The sequence below is a fragment of the Netta rufina genome (genome assembly GCF_964035555.1).
Source record: "Netta rufina genome assembly, chromosome: 3".
In the NCBI taxonomy this organism is placed as follows: domain Eukaryota; kingdom Metazoa; phylum Chordata; class Aves; order Anseriformes; family Anatidae; genus Netta; species Netta rufina.
The window spans coordinates 22,234,925-22,262,707 of record NC_140125.1 but is presented as its reverse complement, the minus strand read 5'-3'; the positions used below and the strand labels follow the sequence as shown (position 1 = coordinate 22,262,707).

Genomic DNA, 27,783 nt, shown 5'->3' with positions numbered 1-27,783 from the left:
ATCAATACTTATACTTCTTTTAAGGTATTGTGTTCATATACCACAGAGAGTTCCCTGTTAAAAAATGGGTACTTACATTACTGTAAGGTATGTGCTGTCTTCATGTATCTGTTCAAGTGGCCTTTTATGTTCAAAATCATAATACTCAGCAACGCAGTATGTGTTTACACGCATATCCTAAATGTCCTCAATCTCCTCATACACGTTTTATAAACATAAAAGATGGGACAGGAGCAACTGTCATTCGGTTCCTTTCTGCTTGTAGAGGATCAAGGAAAAGCAGAAATATACACTAACAGTATTCCTTGGGATCTAATGAAAGGAGATAAATGGCTGGAGTTCTCCTGAAGACTGCAGATCAGAGATGCAAAGAAAAAGTCAGATCTCAATCTGCCTTGCATCAGGGAGTATTTTCTCACAGAGAAATTAACTGAACCCCAAGTGATTATCCTTGTAAGGGAACTTTAAGTGACTCCAAAGAGTAGGGTCACTTAATGTCAATTTCTGAGCAGGTGTCCAGTCTGCCAGGTAAAGAATGTTTCCACTGTCCTGAGACGTTAAAGTCCCATACAAGCAGCTGGACTTCTGCAGGCTGAGTTGACATAATCACCTGATGTGGTAATAAAAATTATGTCAGTCAGGTAAATGCTATTTTTACCACTATTGTATGCACAAGCACACATATACCTAGATTTTTAAAGCTTACAATGTCAAGAACCAGAGAAAATGCTCAGCAGTAGAAGGAACTGGGGGGCAGCTTGCTGCCCTTGAATACTCAATACACATGTGCATCCTGACAGAAACTCTTGATCAAAATGTTTGATCTCAAGTTACAATGGAACAGACGTTCAATGGTGCAGTCAGTTATTAGGGTTATGAGGTCTAGAACACCTACCACAAAACTAATTATATCAATCTGTTCGACAACTTAATCATGACACATCTCTCTTCAAAATCTGGAGGACTATTACCATTCTGTCATTGCAGTGCAGTGAACATGAAACTAATATGACTCCTTAGGATGAAAAAATAAACAAAAATAAAGCGACTGTGAAAAAACACCCCATAGATTCTATCATTAATTTTAAAGAAAGAAAATCATAACACCTTAAAATTCCATTATCCTTTGTGCATAGTGGAACATATTCTGCCCAACTTCCTGTAATTACATAGCGTACACTGACAATGGAATTAGGTGACATACCAGTTCAACAGTCAAGGTCCACAGTGTGATCAATACACTATGTAGGAAATGTGATGAACATAGCAGCGAAGGGCATACAGTGAATGAATACCTTGTGTAGATCAGGAGATCAGGACACAGCATGTATCAGCTGATAGGAAAGAACAGACTGATGTATCCTTCCAATTTCCACTGCTTCACAGTTACTCAACAGAATACAACAGCTTTTGAAGATACTGGTAACTGAGCCAGTTTATAACTAAAAAAGGATTATTTTCCCTAATCTATTATACAGAATTTTCTAATTAAGGTTTAAATATCAAGTTATACAGAACATTTCCTCACACATATTTAAAATCTACCAAATTATTTATTTTTTCAGAAACATGTAAAATTAACAGTCCAAATATTTTTCCTCGAGTATATAAATCCTTAAGCTGAATTTACTTCCTACAGATTAGCAACACAAAATGCTGTGCACTTGAAAGCCATTTTTGTAAATGGTCTGATTTAAACAATGAAGTTTTGTTAGCTTAACTATTTTGATTTAATTAAATTTTAAAATCTACCCATTGTGGATGTAGCATCAGAACATCAACACTACTGAAGCTTCTCTTGGTTGAGGAACTGTATCCAAGTATACTGGTTTGACTTCACTTATGCTCAGGTTTATAGTAATATAGCTAACAGTAACAGGAAAGAAAAAAAAAACAACTATGGACAAGCATTCGTTTTGCAAATGGGTGCAACTATTTAACATTTTTTCATTCCTTGTGTGCTTGTTATTGACCTCTTCAAGGAAAAATCACCCTTAAACAAGCTTAAACAGCGAAATTAGTAACTGGGGGTAACAAAGCTGAAATCTGGTCCTGAATGGATTACAGATTCCTAACACAAATTAGTCTGATGGCAGTTCAGCAGAAGTGATCATTTCTAGCACAGTGTCGGTGCTAAGCTGCTAAGAGAGCAGTCAAGTTCTTAAATTTTCCAGCAACATATGAAAGAAGATGTCTAAACATAGATAACTACCAATGAAAATTTACAATGAATGTCACGTGAAAGTATTTTTTATCTTTTGGCACTGTAATTCCCAGAAGATTATATGTGCTACCATCTGCACAGTAGTAACTAGAGGAAAGCACATTGCTATGTTTTGCTACAGTAAAGCTGTTCACATTACTAGAACAAACTCCTTTAACCTGTTATTTCTCTGCTGCAGTGCAGGACAACATAGACAAGCCTATATTCCTTTTACCTTCATATATGGTACTTGGCAACAGTTACAATATTCAACATTATGTGATTTAAAAAGCAAACACAATGTTATAACTTCTAAAGGTCATCAGCCAAGTTGATTTTCTTTCTCAGGGTATTAAGCAACAATTTGACTCAGAGGCCTACTGTCTGACTCATATTTTTCACTTTCATGTAGGAGCTTGCATATGTTTGCAAACATTTTGTTCACATTAAATAGGTTTTACAATGGCAAGGCAGAGAGAGCTTTTCTGTATTGACCCATAACACAGAGCACAGAAGTAATGCCAAATCTCACAACTTCACAGTGATGGTTTTCTCAAGTGACAGTTTTCTCAAGTTCCGTAAGTATGGAATTTGACTACAGAGTTTGTGTTACCAATTGAGCATCTATGATGTCTTTTTTTAATAGAATCATAGAATGGTTTGGGTTGGAAGGGACATTAAAGATCATCCAATTTCAACCTTCCTGCCATGGGCAGGCGCACCTCCCACTAAGCCAGGTTGCCCAAAGTCCCATCCTTGAACATTTCCAGGGATGGGACGTCCACAGCTTCTCTGGGCAACCTGTTCCAGTGCCTCACCACCCTCTGAGTAAAGAATTTCTTCCAACTATCCAATCAAAATCTATCTTCTTTTAGTTTAAAGCCATCACTCCTTGTCCTATCTCTCCACTCCCTGACAAAGAGTCCCTCCTCAGCTCTGCCTTTAATTATTGGAAGGTTGTTATAAAGTCTGCCCAGAGCCTACTCTACTCCAGGCTGAACAACCCCAGCTCTCCCAGCCTTTCTTCATAGGGGAGGTGATATCTCTGATCATCTTCATGGCCCTCCTCTGGACTCATTCTAATATTTCCTTCTTGTGCTGAGGGCCCCAGAGCTGAAGCATAGAAAGCATAACAAAGCACAAAAGCATTATGAAGCATAAAAAATTATGAAAGGTACCACAAAGAACTGGATTTTTAACATAGCTAATGCAATCATTCTGGAAGTGATCTGACCTTTTAAAGTATTTCAGTGCTACTTGTGTGTAGCGCAACTTGTGTGTGTGTACTTGTTTCACAGCAGTGGCTAATGAGGGATCTGAATCTATCAACTAGATCCCAATTCTTAAAAATGCTAGAATACTGTATCTCTTGTTGCCTTAAAAACATTGAAGTCATCAACATGCCAAAAAATATGCATTTTTTAGGCAATAGGACACTCAGTTTATTCTCTGAAATTTGGTTTCTTCTTTTTAAGACAAAGTACATTCAGTAAAAGATTTAGGCATCCTAAAGGAGTTATCCTAAAGGATTCATGCTAAGGAGTACTTCTAATGTTTAGATTCTTTTGTCTATATCTAAGCATATAATTTTTAATCTGACTTCTTGAGTAAAATACATTGCAAAGCTATATGATGGTGATGCCTCCCACCACCAAGTACAAGTAGACTAATAAGTGCTGCATCATTTTCGGTGCCATGCACCTGAAAAATCAGATGTGTCTACTAGATGAAGCTGTAAATTTCTTTTTGTTTGTTTGTTTTTGTTTTTGTTTTTGTTTCAAACAGCTAGTAAATTAGACAAGAAAATAATAGCCCACCTGAAGAAAAAAAAAAAAAGTTGAAAAAGTTTGCTTTAAACACTGTCAAGCTGTTTTGGTTTGAAGGCAGAAGGAACCATGAAGTTCAAGGTAAAAGAACTAGGATTTAGCTTCACTGTCAAGGATAAACAGCTTAATGGGTTCATGTAATTATCCCTACAAGGTGAAGAGTCTGAAGAATTTGAAAGGGGGATAACAATAGGAAAATGTTTTGCACAGCTTAAAACAAACAAACAAACAAATTGCATGCAAGACTTGTAAAGTGCGATTCACAGAGTTGAAGAAAAATTTTTTATGACTATGATAAAAAGGTATATAAAACAATACATAAGCTGACAGAAAAAAACATCAGAATAATAAAAAAAGTTATTTTTATTTCTTTATCAAAAAGAAAACTAAAAGGTTGCTATATTAATGTCTGGATTCTGGATACTAAAGGTGTTTTCAGACTAGTAGAGGAGGATATAACAAGAAGCTACGGTTCAAAGATGAAATGAAAGCAATTAAATGGAGAAATTTGGGACATACTTTGAATGGCAAAGGTAATTAGCTCCTGAAGTAGAATACAAAGGGTATTTTCTATCTTTTGATGTTATTAAATCAAACTAGATCTTGTTTAGCCAAACCTTATTGTGCTTTTTAAAATATTGTTATAAATTGATGGATATGATATTAGTGGTAGATCTGAAGTCAGACTAGACCATCTGATTCAGAATATTAATTTACTATGAACATCACTAGAGAAAAAAAAAAAAAAAAAAAAAAAGCCATGCATATGTCATGCCTCTTTACTGTTCTAGACTGTAAAAATATAAGAAAATTATTTTTTTCCTTTGCTTATCTGAGTGAGCTCAGAATTAAGAGAACTCTTAGCACAAGTGGCTGATCTAGATAATCTAAAAGTAATAAACCAAAAGTATTCATTCTTCTTCTTTTTTTTTTTTTTTTTTAATCCATTTTTGTCATTTAGGCCTTTCTTCAGAGAAAAAAAAATAAAGGAAAACACAACAAAGTGATGATAAGAGGCTATATGCTGCTTTGTATCTCACACATTTTTGTGAGAGTTTGTAGAATATTACCAACACAAAAGGAAAGATGATGACTTGCCACCATAAAAAAAAAAAAAAAAAAAAAAAAAACTCCAAGAAATATCAATAAGCTATCCTCAGTGAAAAATCAGGTCCTGAATTTGCAAAAATACAAACGGTTACATACCACACTTCTAAGAACAAACACAACTGCGGTGTGGTTCTTTTCAAAGGATTTCACCATTGTAGCTTCTACTTCTCTCTACTTCTCTCACGTAAATGTGAAATGAGAAATGCTGTCTAATCTCAGAAGCCACTCACTGGGTAAGGCAATTGAAAGAACACCTTATTTAGTTTGGTAGTCCTTAGCATACCTGCCATCTCAAAATGCTAACATTTTGTAAAATTCTGAGGTATGCTCCTTATTTAATAATGAGCTATGAAGTAAGTGAGCAGGTTAATGGTAAATTTTTAGTTTCACTCAGTCACAGTATCTTACAACATAATAAAAAAAAAAAAAAAAGGTGTCTCAATTTTCTTTTGTTTCTTTGGAGAACACAAAAATAAGCTAAAATCCAACAGGTTCTGGAAAAGATGTATGTGAAAACTAAGTACTCACTGATGCATCTGTAGATGCACACCCTCACATATGACCTGGACTATTTGAATAGCATAGAGCAAGCTTCGTTACTTAACTCTGTACACAAATTGCTTTAGCAAACAACAACAACAACAAAAATCTATTTTTTAATGTAGCACAAATTCATGCATTTAAATGTTATGCTTTGTTTTTGAACTGAAAATGTTATGCTTTGTTTTTGAACTGTACACCATCACCTCTTTATAATGACAGAAGAAACTATTCAAATGAGTTGAGTAAATGGCACATAAAATTTGTCATATTTCTAATGACCTAGACACCTGAAATGACTAGTTCTCCGAAATGCACATAAAAAAAATATTGATATACTTTCTCACAAGTCTTTAGTCTTCAGGTGGTAGAGCTCTTCCCTGATAACCTGGTATAGCCTGTATATAGATGGCCTGTCATGTCTCTACAATTAGATAAAACCAGAACTGCTATAATTTAATCAGTTACAACCTGAGAATTATATTTTGAAAATCAAGTTTATTAATACGTAATCTTTAGGTAATCATATTTATCCTCCTAATTTACACAATATTTATGATACTCTACATGTCCTTGAAATAAGGAACAGGGACACTACACTATGAAAAAGTGTCCTAGCTGCTGGAGTTCATAAATTTTGTTCAGCTTTGGATGAGTTCAAAGAATTGCCATGTAAGAAAAGCCTTACAGAGGGAATTTATCTGATTATGGCAGTAATAATTACCCAGCTGTTTATTGCAGATAGAGAAATAATTCATGTAGGCAATAGGCCGTGGTGGCAATGACACTCCGCATTTAGTAAATATGCAAACTGTTCACTTCTAATTAACCAAGCTAGAGGATGCCCTTATTAAATGTATAAACTAAAAGTGCCTTCCTGACAAGTGATGAATTGTTACATTGCACAAACTCTTGCCACAGAATTACTGGAGTGAACTTGGGGCTTAACTTCATTAAGAGATCTTGTGGGATAGTTAAATGAGGATGGACAGCATAACAAGACCTACCTGACAGTCAATGATATGTTAGAGCTTAATGAAACTGTACCTCTTCCCCTTTTCTACTTATTTTACAGCAAGATCCTGCTTCAGACAAAACGTAAGAGTGTAAAGCCTGCGTATGTAGGAGAATACAAAATGCTAAGGTTAGTCAGTCTGTAGAAAATGTTTTATGAACTATCAGTAATTTTACAGACCAATTTCAAAATAAATACGGTTTAATGAGTTAATGCCAGGACCTAAATTGTCTTTCTACAGACTCCGATTAATTTTTTTTTCTTTTGATACAGGTGAAATAAAGCTTAATGCTTAAGCTACTAGTCCAAATGTGGTGCTTAGTGCTGTACAAAAAAAATAAAATTAAAAAAAACAACAACAAACAACCTTCATATTTTTAAAGACCACAGTCTAACTGATTACTTATGTTATTTATACTATTTATGCTTATCTGAAAAACTTGATCTATATTACACAGAACTAGCTAAAAAATACGGTAAGACTGCCTTCGTCACTTGCTCAAGACATACATAAATAGAATAAGGCACAACTGAGGTGTTTCTAGCTGAATCTGCACTGGGAATTTAGCTTACTTTGTAATTATAATGGCTCCTACCGTAACCTCAGTACAATCAGAAAGTGCTTTCCTATGGAGTTAAAGCAAGGTATTGCCTGCTCTACAGCTTTAGCCAGTTCATTTCAATTGCATGACCAAACTAAAAAGACAAAAACTTAATCTAATATGTCTTGGTTTGCAAAATGCACTATTAAAAACCTATAGGAATAAAAGCATACAAGTTGTCTAAAAGGATATATGTATATATAGATATGTGTTAATATCTACAAAGGTAGGTGAACATAAGACATGAAAATGGGTTGATTTCTCACAGTTTTTTTTATGCTCTGAATCTGTGAAGAAAGCTGGATTTATGGACAACAAAATTTAAGAAGAAATAACCATCACAAATTGCATGACTGCAGATAATATAACTAAATATGTTATCACAAAGAGGATTCTGATAACTCATTTTTTATATCCTAACATCCTAACAACATCAGGTTTGTAGCCATGGAAGTACTCTGGGATCTTCAGTGATCTGGGATTTTAGTTCCAAGTTTCCTACCAGATCTAGCAGTTACACCTAAAGTCCTCTGGAAAAGGCATAGATGGCTCAAGTTCTGTGTACTACCACTCAAAAATAATATTTAAATTAAAGAAAGCATAATTGGCACTTGTTTTTGTTTCTCTATCTCCCAAAGAAAGCTAGCAGGATACATTCACATTCAGAAAATTCTAATACAGGTAGATCAGTTAAAAAGCATAATCTGTTTCTTCTAGATATCTTTGAAGACAAGCAAAAGAAGATGTGTTGAAGATAAATTAGTTAATTAAACATGAAGCGAAAGACAACATTACAAAAATGAGCTTTTTATTGTTGCAAGAACTCCAAGGAGCTGTCTGAAAGGCTTTGGCACTAATTGAAAATAGACTACAGAATCAATTGCTTCTGCAGTCAATGAGGAGGAACATTTTAATTGAATTATAAGACAATATATACATTCTTCAAAACACTTTGACACTTGAGAAAATAGCCAGCACCTGGACTTATCTTTATCAGAAAGAAGCAGACAGATGGAGGCTGAGCAAGTTCTCCTCATATTAGTATGACAACCCATGATTTATTTCAAGCCCTCTTTATGAAAAACAGCAATACCTCAAAAGTTTTAAGAAGCAAAGTGCTTGTCATGTTAAAAGTAAATAGGCCTCAGTAATGCTCCAGTAATCAAGAATAAGCTCCATGCTCTTACTTTTTTCAGTTCTACAAGATCATATATATTTGCAGGAAAGCTAAACATTGGATTAGATCACCAGCAACACATAACAGTATTGTATTTCACATAATATTTCACAATATTATAAAAAACTAGACTGCATAAAAGACATGGATATATGTATTGACAAGGAAGTGATTTTTATCACTTTGTATTCTCTGTTTTGCTTGCAATACCAGAAGACTAAGAAGCTTTTATAATGACTGAGATACTAAATCCACTAATACAACAGCTAGTCAAACTTGGATGAAAATCACACTATTGCGGGCCACACTCAAGGTCTTTTCACTACTAAAGCTAACAGTAGCGGAGAGAAAAATTTGGTGTTAATCCTCTAAGTGTGTGAAATTCATGATTTATACTCATAACAGTGTTTAAATACATTATAATGCTCGTTAGAGCTAGACTCGGGTCTTAGTTTGCTACCTTTAAGTCAGCGTTTATTCAATAGCAAAGAAAGCTGAACTACCTGCCTTGATTACATAAGCACCCCCTACACCAGTACCTTGCCACTGCTTTGTTAGTTTTCTGATAGTGCTATCTTACTGAGTTCTGTACCTAGGAAAAAAATTAAATGGTGCCATTCATCAGCAAATGGAGCACTACATCCCAAAATCTTATCTCTACTTGCACACCTGACATATAGCAAAGTTGCTTTACTATAGTTTAAAGGCCACCGTGTAGATAACCTTAGTCAAAGAACTGTAAGTTAATCACACTGTTGGGCAACTGACGTTATCCATAAATTCTTCTGATATAATGGCACCAGCATGCTAATTTATGTGAATTGATGTCCATTTGCTTATCATGGATTGGAAATTGTTTCACATAAAACAAAATTCTAATGCATCATATGAAGTCATAGTCTATGCTAATTGCTTTTGGCATATTTACCATTGTTTACTATTTTACCAAGTCTTAGAGATGCTGGATGTAGCTTTAAGAATGTTTCAAAACAAGGTATTTCTCCTCAAAATGAAATACACTAACTTCAGTGAGAAGTAAAGGAATTTATTTTAATGCATGCAATAATGTATATAACCAGCCAACTAATCCATATTTGGAAAGAATACAGTATGCATTGGTATTTTATTGAGTACAAATGGGTGCTATAGATGAAGAATTATTACTAAAATCTAAACAGCAAAATTTAGGAGGAAAAAAAAAATATTTAAGACTGTGTTTCCTACTTGATTGTTTTGGAAGTTCCTAATTTCATGCTATTTTCAGTTGTGTCCAGTGCCAGGACAAGAGGCAATGGGCAAAAACTGGAACACAAGAGGCTCTGCCTGAACACCAGGAAGCATTTCTGTGCTGTACAGATGAACGGAGCACTGGCGCAGGTTGCCCAGAGAGATTTTGGAGTCTCTCTCATGGAGATCTTCAAAAGCTACCTGGACATGGTCCTAGGCAACCTAGTCCAGGTGTCTCTACTTCAGCAAGGACTTGCGATCAGATGACCTCTAGAGGTCCCATCCAATTTTAACCATTCTGTGATTTTGTGAAATCTTTCAGGAATATCAGAATTCAGGACTAAGAAATTCATTTCAAAGTTACACTAAAGCTAAACTGTGCAAAAGTCAAGAAAAAAAAAAAAAAGAGTGCATCCTTATGTAGACAGAGTTTAGAGTTCAAATTCATTCTTTTGTCATTAGTCAAGGGACTCTTTAAATCTCTTCTTAACTTAACTACTAGGGACTCTACTTGGGACGCCCACAGCCATCAAACCTATCTGGTTCTACGGAGGTGGCAAGTAACGGGAGTGCTGGAGGAAGATCTCTCCATTCTTCAGCCAGTCTGGGAGCTAAAACAGACAGCTATCTTTAGTTCATGTGAAAACAGCGCCTTAAGTTAGGATAAACAGTCTGTTAAGGTGTGCAAACTCACACATAATATGACTATTATTATTTAATTATATTTTAGGTCAATTTCTGTTAAATCAATTTCTGTTAAACTTAATTACATCCCTCTATGGCTTTAAACTGGGGCAGCTTCTATTAAGTTTACTTTCTCCTGGGGTTTTCACGATAAAGACAAATGATAAAGGTCTGGCTACTAAATGAGGGCAGCTATTAAATAAGGACGGCTTGTATTAAAGCTGAATGGTAAAGATGTGGCTATTGGTTGAGAAAACCCCTTAGTAAGAGAAGTGCCTTGCACTGAAAAAAAAATGGAGGTAGAAGGAGGAGAGAGAAGGCAACCAACTCTGTTCAGTAATTCATGTAGCATACTGGGTTTTAAACTAACAGAACACCCAAAATTCCACAGTAACTTTTGTGAAGTTTTTCTTATACAGAAGCAAGTGATTGGTAATTTTATATGGCCTCCTCCTTAATGAAAAATGAGAAAAATAAGCACAAGTTCTGGTTTGGACACAAATTAAAACTGTACCTTGAAAGCACTTGCAATGTGCTTTCAAGCAGCTGTTGATAAATAAAAATTCTATCATTATTTTTATAGAAGATTGAGAAACAGGTTAGGACTGCATCATAATTTCAAAGAGAATACAGTTTAAACAAACTTTTGAAGTGATAATTTTTACATGTGTATTTTTTGTTTGTTTCTTTCTTTTTATAGCACCCAGGTTTTTAAAATCAGTTTCTGTTTTACTGTGGTTCTAGCACTATTTGTGGAGAAACTAGGTTCTATACTGGTACTGGCACAGAACTAAAGCATATATTCTGATGAATGAAACTGTAAGACAAATGAGAAAGCAATTGCATTGGTTTGCATATCATGCTTCTGTTGTTTTGTGGTGTTCTGGAGGTGTGAAACACTCAAAGGCTGCTTAATGTAAGTGCACAAGTGTATTAATGGCTCTGTCTGCCAACATGTAAATTTCCATAATGCCGAAGATGGAATAAAACACAGCCAGTTCATAAACACAGTCCTTCAGTTTCAGACAATTCCTACTGTTTTTTACAATGAACTGTTACAATAATTTTATATACACATAAATGGTTATTAACAATGAAGTTATACTCTTCCACTTAATGTGAAGGGGGATGGAAACATACAGAGAACTCCTCCTCCACCTTCAGTATTCCTAGTAGGTGTTTCCTACTCTGGGCCACCTTGGGGCCAAAGCAGTTGGCAGCAACTTAGCCCAATGACAGGAAAATCTGTTTGGCTGAGGGCCTACACCTGATCTTCACTAAGCATCTGTTAGATTTAATCAAAAGAATGTTGAAGATAATTTACATATTAGTTTTCAAATATACTCCAGCAAAGAATTACTGCAGGAATACTTGATTGGACTTGAGAAAAGACACATTTTTAAAAGTGAAATGACACTTATTCTCCATTTGATCAAATTCCCCATACAATTCATTTTTATTTTCATTTTTTTAATCTGAAAGATTTTTTATTTTTTTTTTCTGAAAGAAAAATATTCCTGTGAACTCCAGAATACAGAATTCAGACTGGCAGAATATCAATATACCTGTAGCCAAGTAAGTGCTCAGAGCAACTTTGACACATTTTCATGTACTTAAAATTATATTGTTCACCTTATCTGTTAAAGAAAAACTGCACAAAAGTATTTATTGACTAAAATACCTACCCAATACATATGCCTTATGTTTTTTAATGAACTGAAATAAATACTATGGAATTTGATGAACATGTGAAAATACCGAAACACAAAAATATTTTTATAGTCCTCCAAAATCACATGTACCCAACAGAGATCTATTGTGGGTGTAGAGAAATAAAATACAAAGCTCCCATCAATGTATTCAGTACAGCAAGAATACTACTTGCTATCTTGTTCTGTTTGCACACATCAAAGATCAATGTAACTGATGACTTGTGAGCTTTGTTTCAGGCTTAGGCAAAGTGAGAACTATTATGAGCACAGAGGCAGTTTGTGTCTCTGCCGTTCATACATTAATCTTCGTTTTAAACCAGAAAAGTTATGGCTTCGTTTACTTTCCCTGATTTAAACCAGTTTTCCTCGGATTTTATCTTTTCTAAATGAAAAAAAAAATAATCCAAGGAATTCTAAACAAGAAGATATGACAGATTTCTTTGAAGGTACTGTTGAAGAGATGACAGATATTTTAAGTTTGGCTTTGCCGAGTTGTGATCTAACATTCTACATAAAAATACATTTAAATGAACAGTAATCAGAGATTATGTGTTATCAACATGTTTCAATGTGATGCAGGAGTTATGACACTATGACAAAGAGGATGTAGCAGCAACAATAATAGTGGAAAATAATAGAAATTAATAATTAGTCTTCAAAAAAAGGTGGTTAATTTGTGTTTTACATAAAAAACATGCATATGCTATTTTCTATAACAGACTTCTAGCTGAAATGCCCCTGCCATGTGATCTAGATGAAACTTCCAGAAATATGACTGCCTCATATTTCTCCATTTCAAAAAGCAAAGACTTGACCTAGGTTTCTGTACAACAAAAGCTGCATGGATTTTGTGCAATACTATTTCACTTACACTGAGAAAGTAATACTTAAGTTTGGCTAGTGAGTATTTTGTTTGTGAGTACTTCTGTTACCTGAAGAAATAGTTACGTACCAGGACATCAAGTGAGCTAGAGGGGTTTTATTAGACTCTATTTTAGAAAGCTTTCAACTTAAGTACTGGGAAAGACAGGGGATAGGAGAAATAGAGTAGCAGCAGGAGCATACAGTAATAACAGTTTTAGCTAGAATTCTAACAGGGGAACCTGTACTATAACCATAAGACAATTCTCCTTAACTGTGTCCACACAAGGTCTTTCACAAGGCCTGAGGTCTGCCCACACATTCTCCACAGAGAGTCTTTAAGCCTGAAGAGGTTCTGATGTGCTGTGACTGTTCCAGCACTTAGGCCGATGTGTACAGGAATTCATCTAAGCTTTTGCTTTACAGGCATGCTCCCCACAGAGCAAGCCTCTTTGCTTTCTAAAATAGCCTCAAGTCTGCTTCTACAATGTACAGTCACCAATAAGACAACATGAGAAGCAGGGATCCCAGCACAGCAGCTTTTTAATTTTTTTCCCAAGTGATTGTGAGAATTTGAGCAAAGGCAAATAACAACTAAAATCAATTAATATTTATACTATGGCTCAAATCTACACTTTTATGATTTGGCAATAATCAAATTAAAAAAAAAAAAAAAAAGGCAAAAAAATATCTTTACTTCCAGTATACTGGAGGAAAAAAAGCAGTTCAACAAACCATATTTAGAACACAATGATCAATTAATTTTGAATATAGGTGAAGAGATAAATTAAACTGTTATAAAACCAGAGTACTTCCGGTTCATTCAAAGAAGTAGAATTCATAACTGTGTAAATGAGAACAGATTTTGGCACAACATACACTGGCCAAGAATTAAAGAGAATAATGACTGAAATATATGCATATTTTTGACAATAGAAGGGATCCTACAGTCAAATAAATAATTCAATTACTGCCATAAACTTCTTACAAATAAAAGAAAAGGAAATTAATGTTTTACCACATACAGTTTTTATCTTTACCTGACAATCTCATTATTCACAGAAACGGCTTCCAGGTATTTCTTCAGTGCATAATAATTATGGATATATTTTCGGACATAATATCCACGCCATCTTTTCTGAATCTACAGGAAATAAAAACTTGTTTAGTATATTTCAAATAGAAAGTTCCATGCATATTAAATGTCTGTAGTATTTCCCAAAGAATAGCATGTCTTTAAAAGTGATATCAAGTAGATGTGCCACTACATTTCAGTGAAGAAAATGTGGGTGGGATGTAACATATTGTAGCTAAATGGTATTATGAATTTAATATTAAATGTCAAAATTAAAAAATAATATCAAATTTTAAACCACAGTTTTTGCTTGAGTATAGCAATGAAAAAAAGAGTCTGCTGCTGCCAGAATGGTAAAAAATAAAAATAAAAAAATAAAGAAGTGATACCTATTTTCTAAGGTACAGAATACATTCCTTATTCAATCATCCACTTCAATAATATCTTCTGTGACACCCCCTGCTATGTGCTCTGGATATGATCTAAACTGAATGGAAGCCTCCCAGTAACTCAGTGAATAAGGCTTTCTGAAAACATCATTTACAAATTGCAATTGTTTCATCTCACATGTAAGATGATGTGTGTCTCTTTGTTACACATTAGTTATAATCTTCTATACACAATACTATTCCTCCTGCCAAACAGGAGGAACTGGAAAAGGAAACCTTTTTATCTGTAGCAAGTCCAGAGATTATAGTAAGAACAGAAACTATATAGTGTCCTCCACAAAAAAAGGATTCAGTCTGATGCATTATAAAATGCTTTATCTTTCCTTACCTCTTATTCCAAAGTAGCATGGTATAAAAGAGGCAGAAAGAGCACAATGTATATGTTTGAAGAGCATCATATTGTGTTTGAATTGGGAAGAAGGCAAGGAAAAAAAGCTGCCCCTTGCCCAAACTTCTAATCAGCCTTTGCACTCAGCAACTGCATAGCCTGTATCTTTGAGTCCTGGGAGTGCTCTTAAGTAACAGGCAAAATTGTCTCCTTCCAGTTCCATTGCAGTCCAATTCTGTACCAGTAACTATGATAACTGACAAAAGTTGTATCAATTTTGCAACTGCTGCAATTTCCTGAGCTGAAAACAGTAACATAGTGGAGCTGCCTATATGAAGTCTAAGGGTTGCATTCTTTCAAACTCTGGTATTCTCTGGTACCATTTTTCAATCACAGAAGCCAAAACTATTGTTTAAAGTAAAAACTGGCACTTAATCTAAACTGATGATACCTGGTGGTACAATTGTGATTATCTCTTTATCTAAGATTTAATAAGCATCACAGAAAAGCTTTCAGTAAGTCTTTGAGTGATATGTTGCCAAGAAAGTAAAATGATCCACTAAAGCTATGAGGAATAATAGGATATTTACTTTTAGTGTTAGCACACCTTTCTATTTCCCTTTTTTGCATCACCATTTATTTCTTGTCTTCTCAAACACGACTCAAAACTAACACAAAAAGTTGCTATTTCCTTTTACCTATGTGTCACTTATTTGCTTTTAATGAAAAAGGTTTGTGCTCTGGACATTGTTACAATATGAATAAATAATAGTTATGTGAGCAGTTGAACATGGGAGAAAGAAAGGTTAATGCTAGCCATGCTCCTTTTCACAAGGTGGTAGTAAATTTCAGTCTTTGCAACTCCCTTTCTCATACACAAGTGCATCAGGTTAAAAAGGGATATAGAAAGAGGAAAGAATGAGTATGCCTTCAGAGATCTGGGATTAAGCAAAATCCTTTGCATGTGAATAAGGATCTTAGCTTTGTTTCTCTGTTTGGCTTCAATATTTCTCAACAAGAGCAACTTGGCTCCTATATAGCTGTGTGCTCATTAATGCAGGATTATGGTCCCTTTGAAACTCTTTCTGACAGTCTTCACCTTACAGATATAAGTATAGAACTAGATATTTGTGGGTTAAAGGATCAAAACTCAAACTGAAAGACAAAGGGTAAAATTGTCTAAAGCTATAATTACCTCCAATGGGCTCAGTGTACCAATTAAATGCCACATTCTACCTTTATTTACACCACTTTCTGTCCAGAATGACCTCACTGACTTCAACTGAATGAAACATAAGTAAGAAAAACTGCATTATGTCTCAAATTATTTTATGCTAGATTTCTGCTTCACTAATTACTTGTGTCAGAGATTAGAAGACTGAAGACTAATCTCTTTGGAAAAGAGCATTTTACACAAAGATCCTGATGATGTTCTTATTTGCAATGTGAAAGTTCTAAATGTTTGCTTTTATAATGAAGTATAATGTGTTATTACAATATTTCTTTTTAATTCCAAGGTGAATGTTTTAAAAATTCTTAGGAAAAAAAGAGACAATGTGTATGCCCTTCAAAGTAATTAGCAAGTTTCAACAGTGATTGGTACAAAACAATTATTGTCATTGATCAGCACTGAACAGATAATTTTAAACAAAGTCATTGTGTGCTCAGCAGATTACAGCTTGTTAACGGGCAAGTTCTAAATGACCTCTTAAGCTAGTCAAATCAATGATGCATATTCCTCATTAAGTAACATCAAAATGTAAGTGGTCTTATAAATAATGTTTATTTTAAGCACTAAAACAAATGGCAAAACCTTGATATATCAAAAGCCATCTGCTCGTGGAAATATTTTTTTCCCTCGGATTACTTTTGCAGCTGAAAATTTATAGTACCTTAAATCTTTTAGGAGAGAGAATAATTTTGCAAACTAGTACTCAAAAGTAAAATTGATCGAAACAAGTTCTCTCTTTTAATTTACAAAGGTGAAATTGATAGTTATGGTTACAACTAAATGCAATACAGGGAGACAGAGTTGTAGACTAACTGCAAAACTATGAGCATGTGCACACCCTCAATAATATTTCTAATATCAAAATCAAAAGGGCCTATCTAATCAGTGACTAGCAACTGGAATAAACATTCAATAATAAGGCAAAACTAAGTGTCAAATAAAAAAAAAAAAAAACACTGTTATTTTTCTATTTTCAGAATACTGAAGTGAATCAAGTTCACAATGTGTGAATGAAAAGCACTGTTGGCTTCGGAAACGTAAATTCTGGCCATACATCTTCCATGCACAAAGCCAATGGGCCTCAATCACTACTGACCTGCACCTTGGTTAGTTCTTCAGTAACCAGATAATGACAAAAAAACAATTTAGTGTTTCAGAATGGTAGCATTTAAAATCTGTTCTGCAGATATGGCTGCATAAGATTTAGATAGAGGAGAATTGGATTCTGACATTTGCAACTAAATAAAGGTCTGTTCTCTTGTTTTCTACTGATTTAAATTTCCATTAAAGAAAAGGACGACTGAAAAAATGGTACTTTGAAGATTTATATCACCTAATGATTCAACATTACATTTCCATTACAAATGAATGGGAACACATTCAATTTCTTTCAAAAATGAAAGACCAAATGCAAAACTCCATTTGACTAGAATACATAATTACCTTTGAAATTTGGTCTTCAAGTGCCTTCTAAAAGTACACAGCCAACTTTTGAGAGATGGCTTGCATCTCATGTTTTCCCACTGATTTCAACTGTATGAGTATACAATATTTATCCCCTGTGGAATACTTTCAAACCAGCTAACAAAGTAATAAACTAAAGCAATTGTGCATTTCTGAGCAATTTGATCACCTTCCCCTTTCATTTTTCTAACATACTCTAAATGTAAGATTCTCTTTTGTGTCTTTGAAAAAAACAGAAACTAGTCATAAACCTGATGGGAACCTAATGACACATCTCTTGACTCTGAGTTATCTGGGAGAGAGAGAGACCACAAAATTAAATTTCATTCTGGGCATCTTCCTACTTCACAGGAATCTCCCTGGCTTACTCTCCATCCTCACCACATCCCTACATTTGGTACAATTCAAAATGTAAGATGCCTTACCTAAAGAAATACAAGCCACTAAAGTAAAGCAGTTCTTTTTCACAAAACAAAAGAATTAAGGAAGGTAAAAAGATTTTATCTCAAGGATTATCTAATGTCCTTACCTTGTTTGTTTTCTTTATTTGCTTAAGTACACTAACAAAGTTCAGGAAAAAAATAAATATGCTAATTTTAGTTTAAGATATTTTGCAGTTTTCTCCACAACAAACTTAATTTGCTGTATATTTATTAAAGTTCCAGAACTGCTTACAGTCTTCTTCATCTAGCAAAAATCACTTGTAATATCGTCAATGAGATCAGTGCAGTTCCAAATCTATTTAAGCAATGAACTTGTCCTGTGTGGTGTAACTCTTTTGAGATTCAATACTTCATTTTTAATGTACTAACAAAAAGATATGTACCACTACTTCAGTGAACACTGAAGTCCTATAGTTTGTCAGAATATTAGATATATGTCTATATTTGTATGAATACTCCCAGATAGAATGTTTGTTTTATTATTATAGTATATGGTAAGGTACAATGAACATTTAAATGGGGCAAGCCACACACAAATGCCTTAAATTCAGCTACAGTTTTCAAATACATCCCAGACTACTGAGTGTAACTTTAATTTTTAACTATGTACTATTTCCCGCTGTTGCCATCAGCATATCAATCAAGTGTATATTATTCTGGTTTGCTCATTTTATTAAAAGCAAATTCGGATCGCAATTGACTTTTCATTTGTTTAACAAGTGAAGAAATATTTACCCTGACAGCCATTTCATTGTAGAAATTCATCTTCATAATAAAATATGCTGTCTGTGAATCAAGGAAAAAAAAAAAAAAAAGATGGCATATATTTCAGTTACACAAAGACAGTGCTCCTATTTTTACATATAAAAGATAAGAATCTTTATACATAATACATAATAAGAGTTCTAGGCTTAGAGAGAATAAAATCAAACTTTGTATTGAAGAGATAGGCTTCCTAATACATAATGCAGGCTTAACCAGAAAAATCTATGGTAGTCAAACTAGGAGCTAATGGAGATATATGATCATAAAATGCTCTCCGCTGAGTTTGATAATCAATGGTGCTCTACTGAGAGTAGAATAACAAAGCAGAAATATTCACAAGTGCTGGTGACACATAGTATTGTATGATTTATTCACTGGGGTTCTTTTAGCCAAAACTCACAGAAACATAAAAGGAATTCATATTTCAAGACGTCTGGTTTAATGAAAAATTCAAAGAAATGCTGTCTTCAGTCGAAATCGTTCAAGGATACGGATGCAGTGATGGAGCAAAATTGTGCCTTCCAACCATCTGTACTAAATGTTATGTACTTAGCTGCCTCCTGAGTAATCCTTGGGAATTTTGTTTCATTTAATATTCATTTCAACATCATAAAATCATAAATACAATGATACCATGTTATAGTGAATCCCCTGATATAGAAAACATTTTCTGAAGTCCTGGTTTCTTTCCAATAAAGTAGAATTCCTCTCATAGTGAACGAATCCCCTATTATACTAAGCAATCACTTGGCAGCATAGGTTATTTTAATGGATACATCACTTTAAACTAAGCTTTCACATCTGTTCCGCCCTCTAATTACAAATGCAAAATGAACATAATTCACAATTGTATCATAAAAAGTAAAATATAAGTACTTTGAATGCAAGAGTATGTCCTTTATTTAGAACAACATGCAGCTTTTATGTGTTTCTCATGTTTTAGACACAAATCAAAGGCAAAAGTGCTTTCCCCTGATATAGTGATTTTCTCCCCCATGGCAAACAGGAATTCACTATAAAAGGGTTTCACTGTAATTAGTGTTATTTGAATTGCCTAGTCTGATCCAAAGCAAATTGTCTGTGGAGAGCAGCAGGACTGGATTATTTATCAACAGTCTGGGCAATTAAGAAACAGTTGGCTGCAATATGTTATTTACAAATGAACACAATGATGCTACTTCATTTTAAATTCTCTTTCTTCATTACATTAAGCAAGGCATAATTCCTGCAGTTTAATTAAGGTACATTTTAAATGCTCACTTTAATATTGTACCAATCTACTAATAACAGATACAGGAGAAAAGATATTCACTATTTGAAAGAAAAATGCAGGACTGCTAAATTAAAAAAAAGAAAAAAAAAGTTTTACTTATATATATATACACACATACACAAGTGCACTTTAGCTATACCCATATATATATATACATACATATATATGTAAGAGGGAATCTCAGTAACAAAGGTATGAATTAGAATAAATAGTGGACTCTATCTTCACTTTTCTCAGCTTAAATGTTTTCTAAGTGATGCTAACTGTAGATATTTGAATGAAATAATGGTTTCCAGGTCTAGGTATGTGCTTAAACAGTTCAATTAAATTGATGTAATTTTGCTTTGAAGCTCATCTTTTCTTTCTTTGGAAGAGAATGCAAGAGTTTCAGCACCACCAAATAGATCCATTACATTTTTAATGGAGATTTCTAAGCTTTAAAATGATCGCTATATTTCTGCCCATCAGTGATTAAATTAAACAATTTCATGCTTTTTTGTTTATTCTTCTCATATTTGAAGGCTGTGACCACTTTGATCTGAATTCACCCTAATTCACTGAAGACCCTAACTGGGAGGACTATTGTCATTATGTTCTTCATGTCATCATTACTGAAACAGGGAGATCACTTTTCCACAGCACTTGGTGAAGTACTGAAGGGCTCTGCAAATGCATCTCTCTATGCTATTTACAGAGATAGTCAATGGCAACTAGGCTCCTAACTCACATACCCCATTTAGGTGTGACAAATCTGGGCCTTATGCTACCACTACTTAACAAGGTCACACATAACAGAATGGGATTTATACATTCCTGCTTTTATTCAACACTGCTCTAAATCACAATTCAGTCAAATGGAGAATTGCTCTTACCACTTTGTCTTACAACTTTACCCTCGGACACAGCCAAAGTCTGTGTTGCCGTCTAGGTTTGTTTGCAAATGGATTTGCCCTCTGTTTTCTAATCTTGATTATCATGCCCTAAACTCTGTTACCACAAGTGATGGACAATGTGTTAATTCCTGTTCACAAAAGCATAGGCATAATTTAATGCTTAATTCAAGTCTGCATTTATGAGCTTTCCTAGTAAACAAAAAATTATTTTCTAAACTGGGTCCCTATTGTCCAGAAGACATGTCTCATGTCCACTTTTCTCATGTTTAAGTGGAATTTATTGGATTTCAACTTGTGTCCGTTGCCTGTCATCATTTCACTGGGTGCCAGTTCCAAGGTCACATTGCAGGCTGAATCTCTGGGAAGAATTATCTCACCATCCCATTCACACTCACAACCACCCCACCACTTCCAAACTATGTAGTGCTTGTATCTGTCTCTGATGTTTATATATGTCTCCCCACTAGTTTACTTTAATGGCTATGATTCCAGAATATATTTGAATCTTTTTTGTATAAACTGCTGGGAACTTAATCTACTTTATCATTTTCTTACTATTTAAAAACACATTTGGGGACAACTTACAAATGTGTCCTGATCGTGATTAGTGTTTTCTTTGTATTTAAACAGATAATACAAGGTAACATTTCAAAGGAGAAATAGAAATTTGATTGAAAGTAGATTTAAAGAAGGAATGAACATGTGGTCTAAGTCAACAGGCACTTTTTTTTTTTTTTTATAGAGCAAATATGCATTTGCCTAATTTCTATTGAACTGGGAATTTAAAATTGGTTACTGAGTTGAAGCTAAACTATTTAAGATGATTTCAAACTATGCGCCATAAAAAACTCACTTTTTACAAATGCATATCCCTCCAAAGTGAGCTGAAAATATGCCCATCATGAATACCAACTTCATATACCAATGAAATGTTAGAATTCTATTTGCCTTAGCAGGTGATTTCTTGTCTTTGAGAAGCATTAAAACAAGGAACACTGACATACAGTTTGATTCATGTTCTGGTGTTTGCCTGGTTTTAAAATTCATCCTTTCCTGCAGATATTACAAGACTTTCAGAACCCACTACTACCAATGTAACTAAGGCATTAAAAAACCTACAGGGACTCAGTTTTTAATTTTAGTTTGGTATCATTATTAGGAATCGAACTTTTTTACCAAAGCATCTATAGTTAGAATACAGAAAGGCACGTAACTCTGGTCATATAAGCACTATAAATAGTGGGATTATATGACTTAATATATTTTAAAAATCAACAGAAGCGGCACTAGAGGAGTTACAAATTAAATACTAGTAGTGATGCACATATGGACAGCCAATCTGATGAGCCTCAGCCTTTGTTATTTTCCGCATCAGTACCACTCACATTTCACAATTTTGAATATAATCATTAAAATGATTTATTATCAAGTAATCATGGGTATTTTGTGCATATGCTTTGCCTTGTTTGCTGGCAGCAGATACCAATCCAGTTATTATCATGAGAAAAATTTAAAGTGACCAAATAGTTTTCTATTTAACAAAAAAGAAAACATAAAAAAAAATCTGTTATGTCAAGTGTATTACTGCATTTCATCATCAGGAGTCATTACAAGTGTTATTAGCAAGAGTTCAACACATATTAATGAATCTTTTAACTTAAAAGCTCCATTAGTCTTCTGAGAAGATTTTAGTTTCATTTTAAAATTTTCCAAATTTCACCCAGTTCATTAAAAAATTAAAATTCACCCAGTCATTGAGTGTATAAAGATAGGGATGAATATAGGGAATGAACTTGAACTTTGTATCTAAATCTAATCTGAGAACATACAATATCGAGTACAGTAGTCAAAAGGGACAAAAAGATGCCTTTTTATCTGCTACTTGTATGGCTTTCAGGTTGGCTTCCAATCAGGCTATGCTACTTAGTCCTCTCTAAAGAGACAACAAGCACAAAATGAAGATTTTGATTGAAAATATGTTTTTCTATGTTGATTGTACAGTTCATAAGCTTGCTGACAGATTCTGTTTAAAGGTCTGGCTAATACTAGATAAGTGCCAGTATCCAGAATCCGGATGGATTTGTGGTAGGATTTAGAATGTGTTTTAAGTGGGTTTACCCAATATTTTGTTATATGTTATTCCACAGAACTTCAGAGTTGTCAAGGGCTTGTCAGTAATGTCTATTTGAATAACAGCAAAAATACCAGGCTTTATTACATAAAGTCTTTCTTCTTTTTCTTTTCAGAAATCTATTTTAAGAATGGAAAGCTAAGGAGTTTTCATGGTGCTAGTTACCTTGGCTGGGTTATTATAGGGAATGTTAATTGGAAAGACTGTCTTCAAATGTAATGGGCAGATTTAAGAAAAGAGTAAAAAAGAATAAAGAAATAATAAAGACAAGACATAAAACACCTTCCATATCATAGATACATTGAGAGGTGGGACTTCTGTGAGTGACCTTTGAAGTTCCAAACCCTTGCTCAAAGCAGAGTTGATTAGAGTAAATTGTGCAGGTCTTCGTTCAGTTGGGCTTTGAGTATTTCCAAAGACAGACTCCATAGACATGGCTTGCACTCTCTGGACAATTCATTCCAGTATTAGACCACCCTCACAGTTAATCAAGCCTTATTTTTAAGTGGAATTTTATTTTTTCCAATTTGTGCCCACTGCTTTTCATGGTGATACCACAGGTTGGCCCTCTGGGAAGAATTAGCTTGCCATCTCACTTACAGGCTCACTCAGAACTCTGCAATGGACAGTAGGCATGGTAGTGATGTATTCATTTTGTATCTTATCTAGGCATGACTGTTTTTACAATCTTATTACATAAAAATAAGTCTCTGAAGTGACATCTTTTTGTTTAAAATATGAAAATGATTACTATTAACAATGAAATTAGCATTTCAACATGGCTGCACGGATGCTTTATTTTCATTAACAAATTTTAACATTATCATATCTCTCTTTTTCTAAAGAAGGTTTTCTAGATTAAACTAAACTTCCTTAAACTCAGAGACAATATTCAGTTAAGTCCCCCCTATTTTTTGTTGTTGTTGTTTTAAAAGACTGTTTTAAAACAACAACAAGCAAACAAACCTATCTAATCCAACTATTCAGCTATCTAACTTGTACTCAAAAATAAGAGCATTTTAGAAGATGGACTGAAAACCACAGCTTGGAAGGATGATTCATAATTAAGCCAGGTAAACTGGAAGAGCTAAAACTTTTAATTAGGTTACTGATAGATTGGGGTAGGGGGGTGGTGGTAATAGATAAGCTTTCAGGCACACAAGTCCTTAGGCTCAAAAACATAGGAGGTATGGACTTTAGCCCATTATGGCTCAGGTTTTTTCCTTTTGCTTGACCTGTTTGTTTTGACTAAGAACAGCTGTTTAACAAAATTCATCATGAATAAATGACTATCAGGTAAAAAATATTGTAAAATATTAACATAAATTGATAAATTAGTGAAGCTAACTACATGTTAAGAACTTGATTGGTTTATGTTAAAGACAAATTAGCTCTTTCTTAATCTCCTAAACCTGTTAACAAAGCTTTTAGCCAGTATGCTATCATATACTTTTGCTATCTTCAACTCTGTCAAGGGAATTAGATTGACTGTGATCTGCTGTGTGCCTTAAGGCAAACCTCAAATACTTCAAGGTTCATTAAGTAAAAAATTTAAACCACTAAAACATAGAACAGCAGTATGTACAGTCATGGGCTTATTTTATTTTAAGAATTAAAAGTTCTGCTAGTGGGAAAAAAAAAATCTTGAAAAGCTCCAATCCTGCAATTAGCATCATGCAGGCAGGCTTCTGCATGAACAGATCTTATTGCTGGTTTGGGAACAAATACTCCAGAGCTGCCAATGCTTCAGCACTAACTTAACTTGACCACCATGAGTGGGTTTACTGAAATTAATGGCACTTTTCACGATAATAACAGTTAAGCACGTGTTTGTGTATATCAAGGATCAAAGTTTCAGTTTTTTAATTTCAAAGCAAATGAATGAATTACTTCATTCTTATTCTATAAATATGTAAACAAGATTTTAAAACTAGTTTTCTACCTTCACTATTTTTCGGAAGTATCTTCTGCTTTGAAAACCTCTCCACCGCTTCTGTATACAAATCGCCATTTTGTTCAGATGTCTAAAATGAAATATATTAAAAAGAGATAGTTTTGAAACATTAAAATGCAACTGTAAATACATAATTTTCTATTATTAAAAATAATGTATACTGTATTATCCATACTTGGACACAGGATATAATATCCTGCATTACCCATATCCAAGTTGGATGGGGCCTTGAGCAGCCTGGTATACACGGAGGTGTCCCTGCCCATGGCAGGGGGGTTGGAATTAGATGATCTTTAAGGCCCCTTCCAACCCAAACCATTCCGTGATGCTATAATTTTATGATACTTGAAACAGAAGGTCACAGCAAACATACTTCACACCTACAGATGTGTATATATGCTTGTATATATATATGCACACATACACACTTCTGACCTAATATTTATACACATACATTGTTGTTGGAAAAACTTTCTTCTATATTATTAAAAAAAGATTTATGGAATAGCTGTAAGAATGTGATTTACAAGATAGATGATTTTAGGAACTCTTTTAAGCAATTTACCTGACCAATTCAAAATCCATATGGGGAAGAATTCATACCACCTAACTATGAACATCTAATTTAGAAGCCTTGTAGTACAGCAAGAGTCACTCAGTGGAGGCAGGCCTTTCCAGCAGGTGATTAAAAGCAGCCAAATGTGAGGGTAATTCAGAACACTCGCAAATGACTATATTGAAATCGTGCTCCTAAATCCATCCATCTTTGGAAAGAGAACATTCATCTTTGGAAAGAGGACTGTGAGCAGGAGCACTGTACATGGTGGCAGAGAAAATTATCTTCTACACTCAGTGATTTACTTTTTCTTATATGCTCCTTATGACTATGTTGTTCTTCATATGTTACAAAAGTCAGGTATGTCGTTAATAAATATAGATATGTGTTTGGAAGAGCAAAGTTCATATCAAATAGATTGGCAAAGACACTTGGGATTTCACTTTCTTCTACAGCATGCTGTTGTTACTCATGTGCTGGAAACAGAAGGGCATTCCTTAGTCTTCTCTGTCTTTGTAGGGGCTTTTGACATGGATAGCATAGCTGATATTCCTTGGAGGGCTGAAATACCATATTTGTTTGCCTTCTGAACACATGCATGTGATGGCTGCATCCTGTGACAACACACTTGAAGCAGCAATGGACAATGGATTACCAGTGTTTCTTTTTCAAACAAGTGCACATGTAGTCTGTACCCATTGGTCTTTCAGTGATTAATGTTTTTTAGCCTAATAATTCATTAGGCTCAATACAATATATCTGGGTGATACAGAATGGCTTGTGACAAGCATGAGGTCAAACTAGAAGATACAACAATCCTTATCCTTCACAGTCTTAAGTTTAATGAAGATAAGGAAATTCAAGGAAATGAGTTTGACCAATTGGGCTTATGACCAAAAATGAAGAAGGGTCTTCTGGGTGGAGGGACCAACTACACTGCTTCCAAAAATATGTTGTATATGGCAATTTACAGAAAGAGTCATTGTTTTTTTTTTCTTTGTTTTGTAAGTGGAGAAAAATATGTAAAGAAAGATCTTTAAATACGACTTGTTCAAGCTGAGCTGTGGAAGTTAATTTTCTACAGCAAGAATCCTGTTACCATACACTTACTAGGCAATTTTTGTCTAAGATCCACAGTAAGAGAGATAAGAAAAGTCTATGTAAACAGCTTAACTGAAGAACGTTATTTTCTCCAGTCATGTCAACATCTCTCAGACAATACTGTCTATTAGTATCTATTAGCATAGCGTTGGTGGGACTGCCAATTATATTCTAAGAGTTTGACTTATGAAGTGGTATCAAAATAAGTACTTGTTTTCTCATTGAAGTTATTCATGGATAATAAGAGAGTGTCAAAGGTGCCCTGCCGTGTATTCCTCATAAATAGGGGAGGGTCAGGCTGGGGGGGTAGGAAAAGGTTCTTCGCCTAGAGGGTGGTCAGGCACTGAAACAGGCTCCCTGGGGAAGATGTCACAGCACCGAGCCTGGCAGAGTTCAGGAAGCATTTGGACAATGCTCACAGACATAGGGTTTGATTTCTGGGGGTCCTGTTTGGAGCCAGGAGTGAGGCACAGTAATTCTTATGGGTCCCTTCCAACTTGGGATATTTTATGATTCTGTATTGAAGACGGACTGTTTCTTTGCTACTTATTAGCTGCTTACTAGCACCTTGCCATTTTAATTGCATATAGCTATGAAAATCAAAAATAATTGTTTTTTACAGTGGCCCAGCATATGCTTCATTCAATTTAAAAGCAGAATAAATGATAGACTGTTTTTTTTTTGTTGTTGTTGTTTTTCAAAATTTTCTCATTTTATTAAAATCAAATAATACCATGAGAAATTTTGGAACTAAATTCAAGTACAAAATACAGATTAAAATAAGCCTAATATACTACCTCAGATAGGCTCGGACTCTGCATCCTCGAAACCAGCTCTGAATTTTGACAGCAGCTTTGTACTTTATTTTTCTGTCTTCATCTACACATCTGAAAACATGAAAAGTAGTAGTTACAGTAATCATAGAAAATATAAAAAGTAGTAATACCTATCAGCATGATAATTTAGTACCAAAACAGAAAAAAAGTCCTTTTAAAATATTTCTTACTGTTGAAGCTTGTGATGTTTTTCCCTGAATTTTTCACCTACAGTTAAAATTTTAATTCTATGAAGTTTAATAATATTGCATAACAATATAATTTAGGTTAGTTGTATAGTGTGAATATAAAAAAGTTAAGTCCCCTACAGAGGACTGGAGACTTGAT

General features: G+C 34.3%; 1 protein-coding gene across 1 annotated transcript in view; it reads right to left on the bottom strand.

Moving 5' to 3' along the window:
* The window catches only part of SPATA17 (spermatogenesis associated 17), a gene marked incomplete at its 3' end in the record, with an annotated part of 94,971 nt that overhangs the window by 62,213 nt on the left and 4,975 nt on the right, over positions 1-27,783 (bottom strand). Inside the window, exons 2-5 of the mRNA XM_084283407.1 lie at positions 27,418-27,507; positions 24,952-25,033; positions 18,683-18,733; positions 13,998-14,101 (exon numbers count right to left, since the gene is read on the bottom strand). Of these exons, the coding sequence (XP_084139533.1) occupies positions 13,998-14,101; positions 18,683-18,733; positions 24,952-25,033; positions 27,418-27,507 (327 nt within the window). The remainder of the gene's footprint in view (positions 1-13,997; positions 14,102-18,682; positions 18,734-24,951; positions 25,034-27,417; positions 27,508-27,783) is intronic.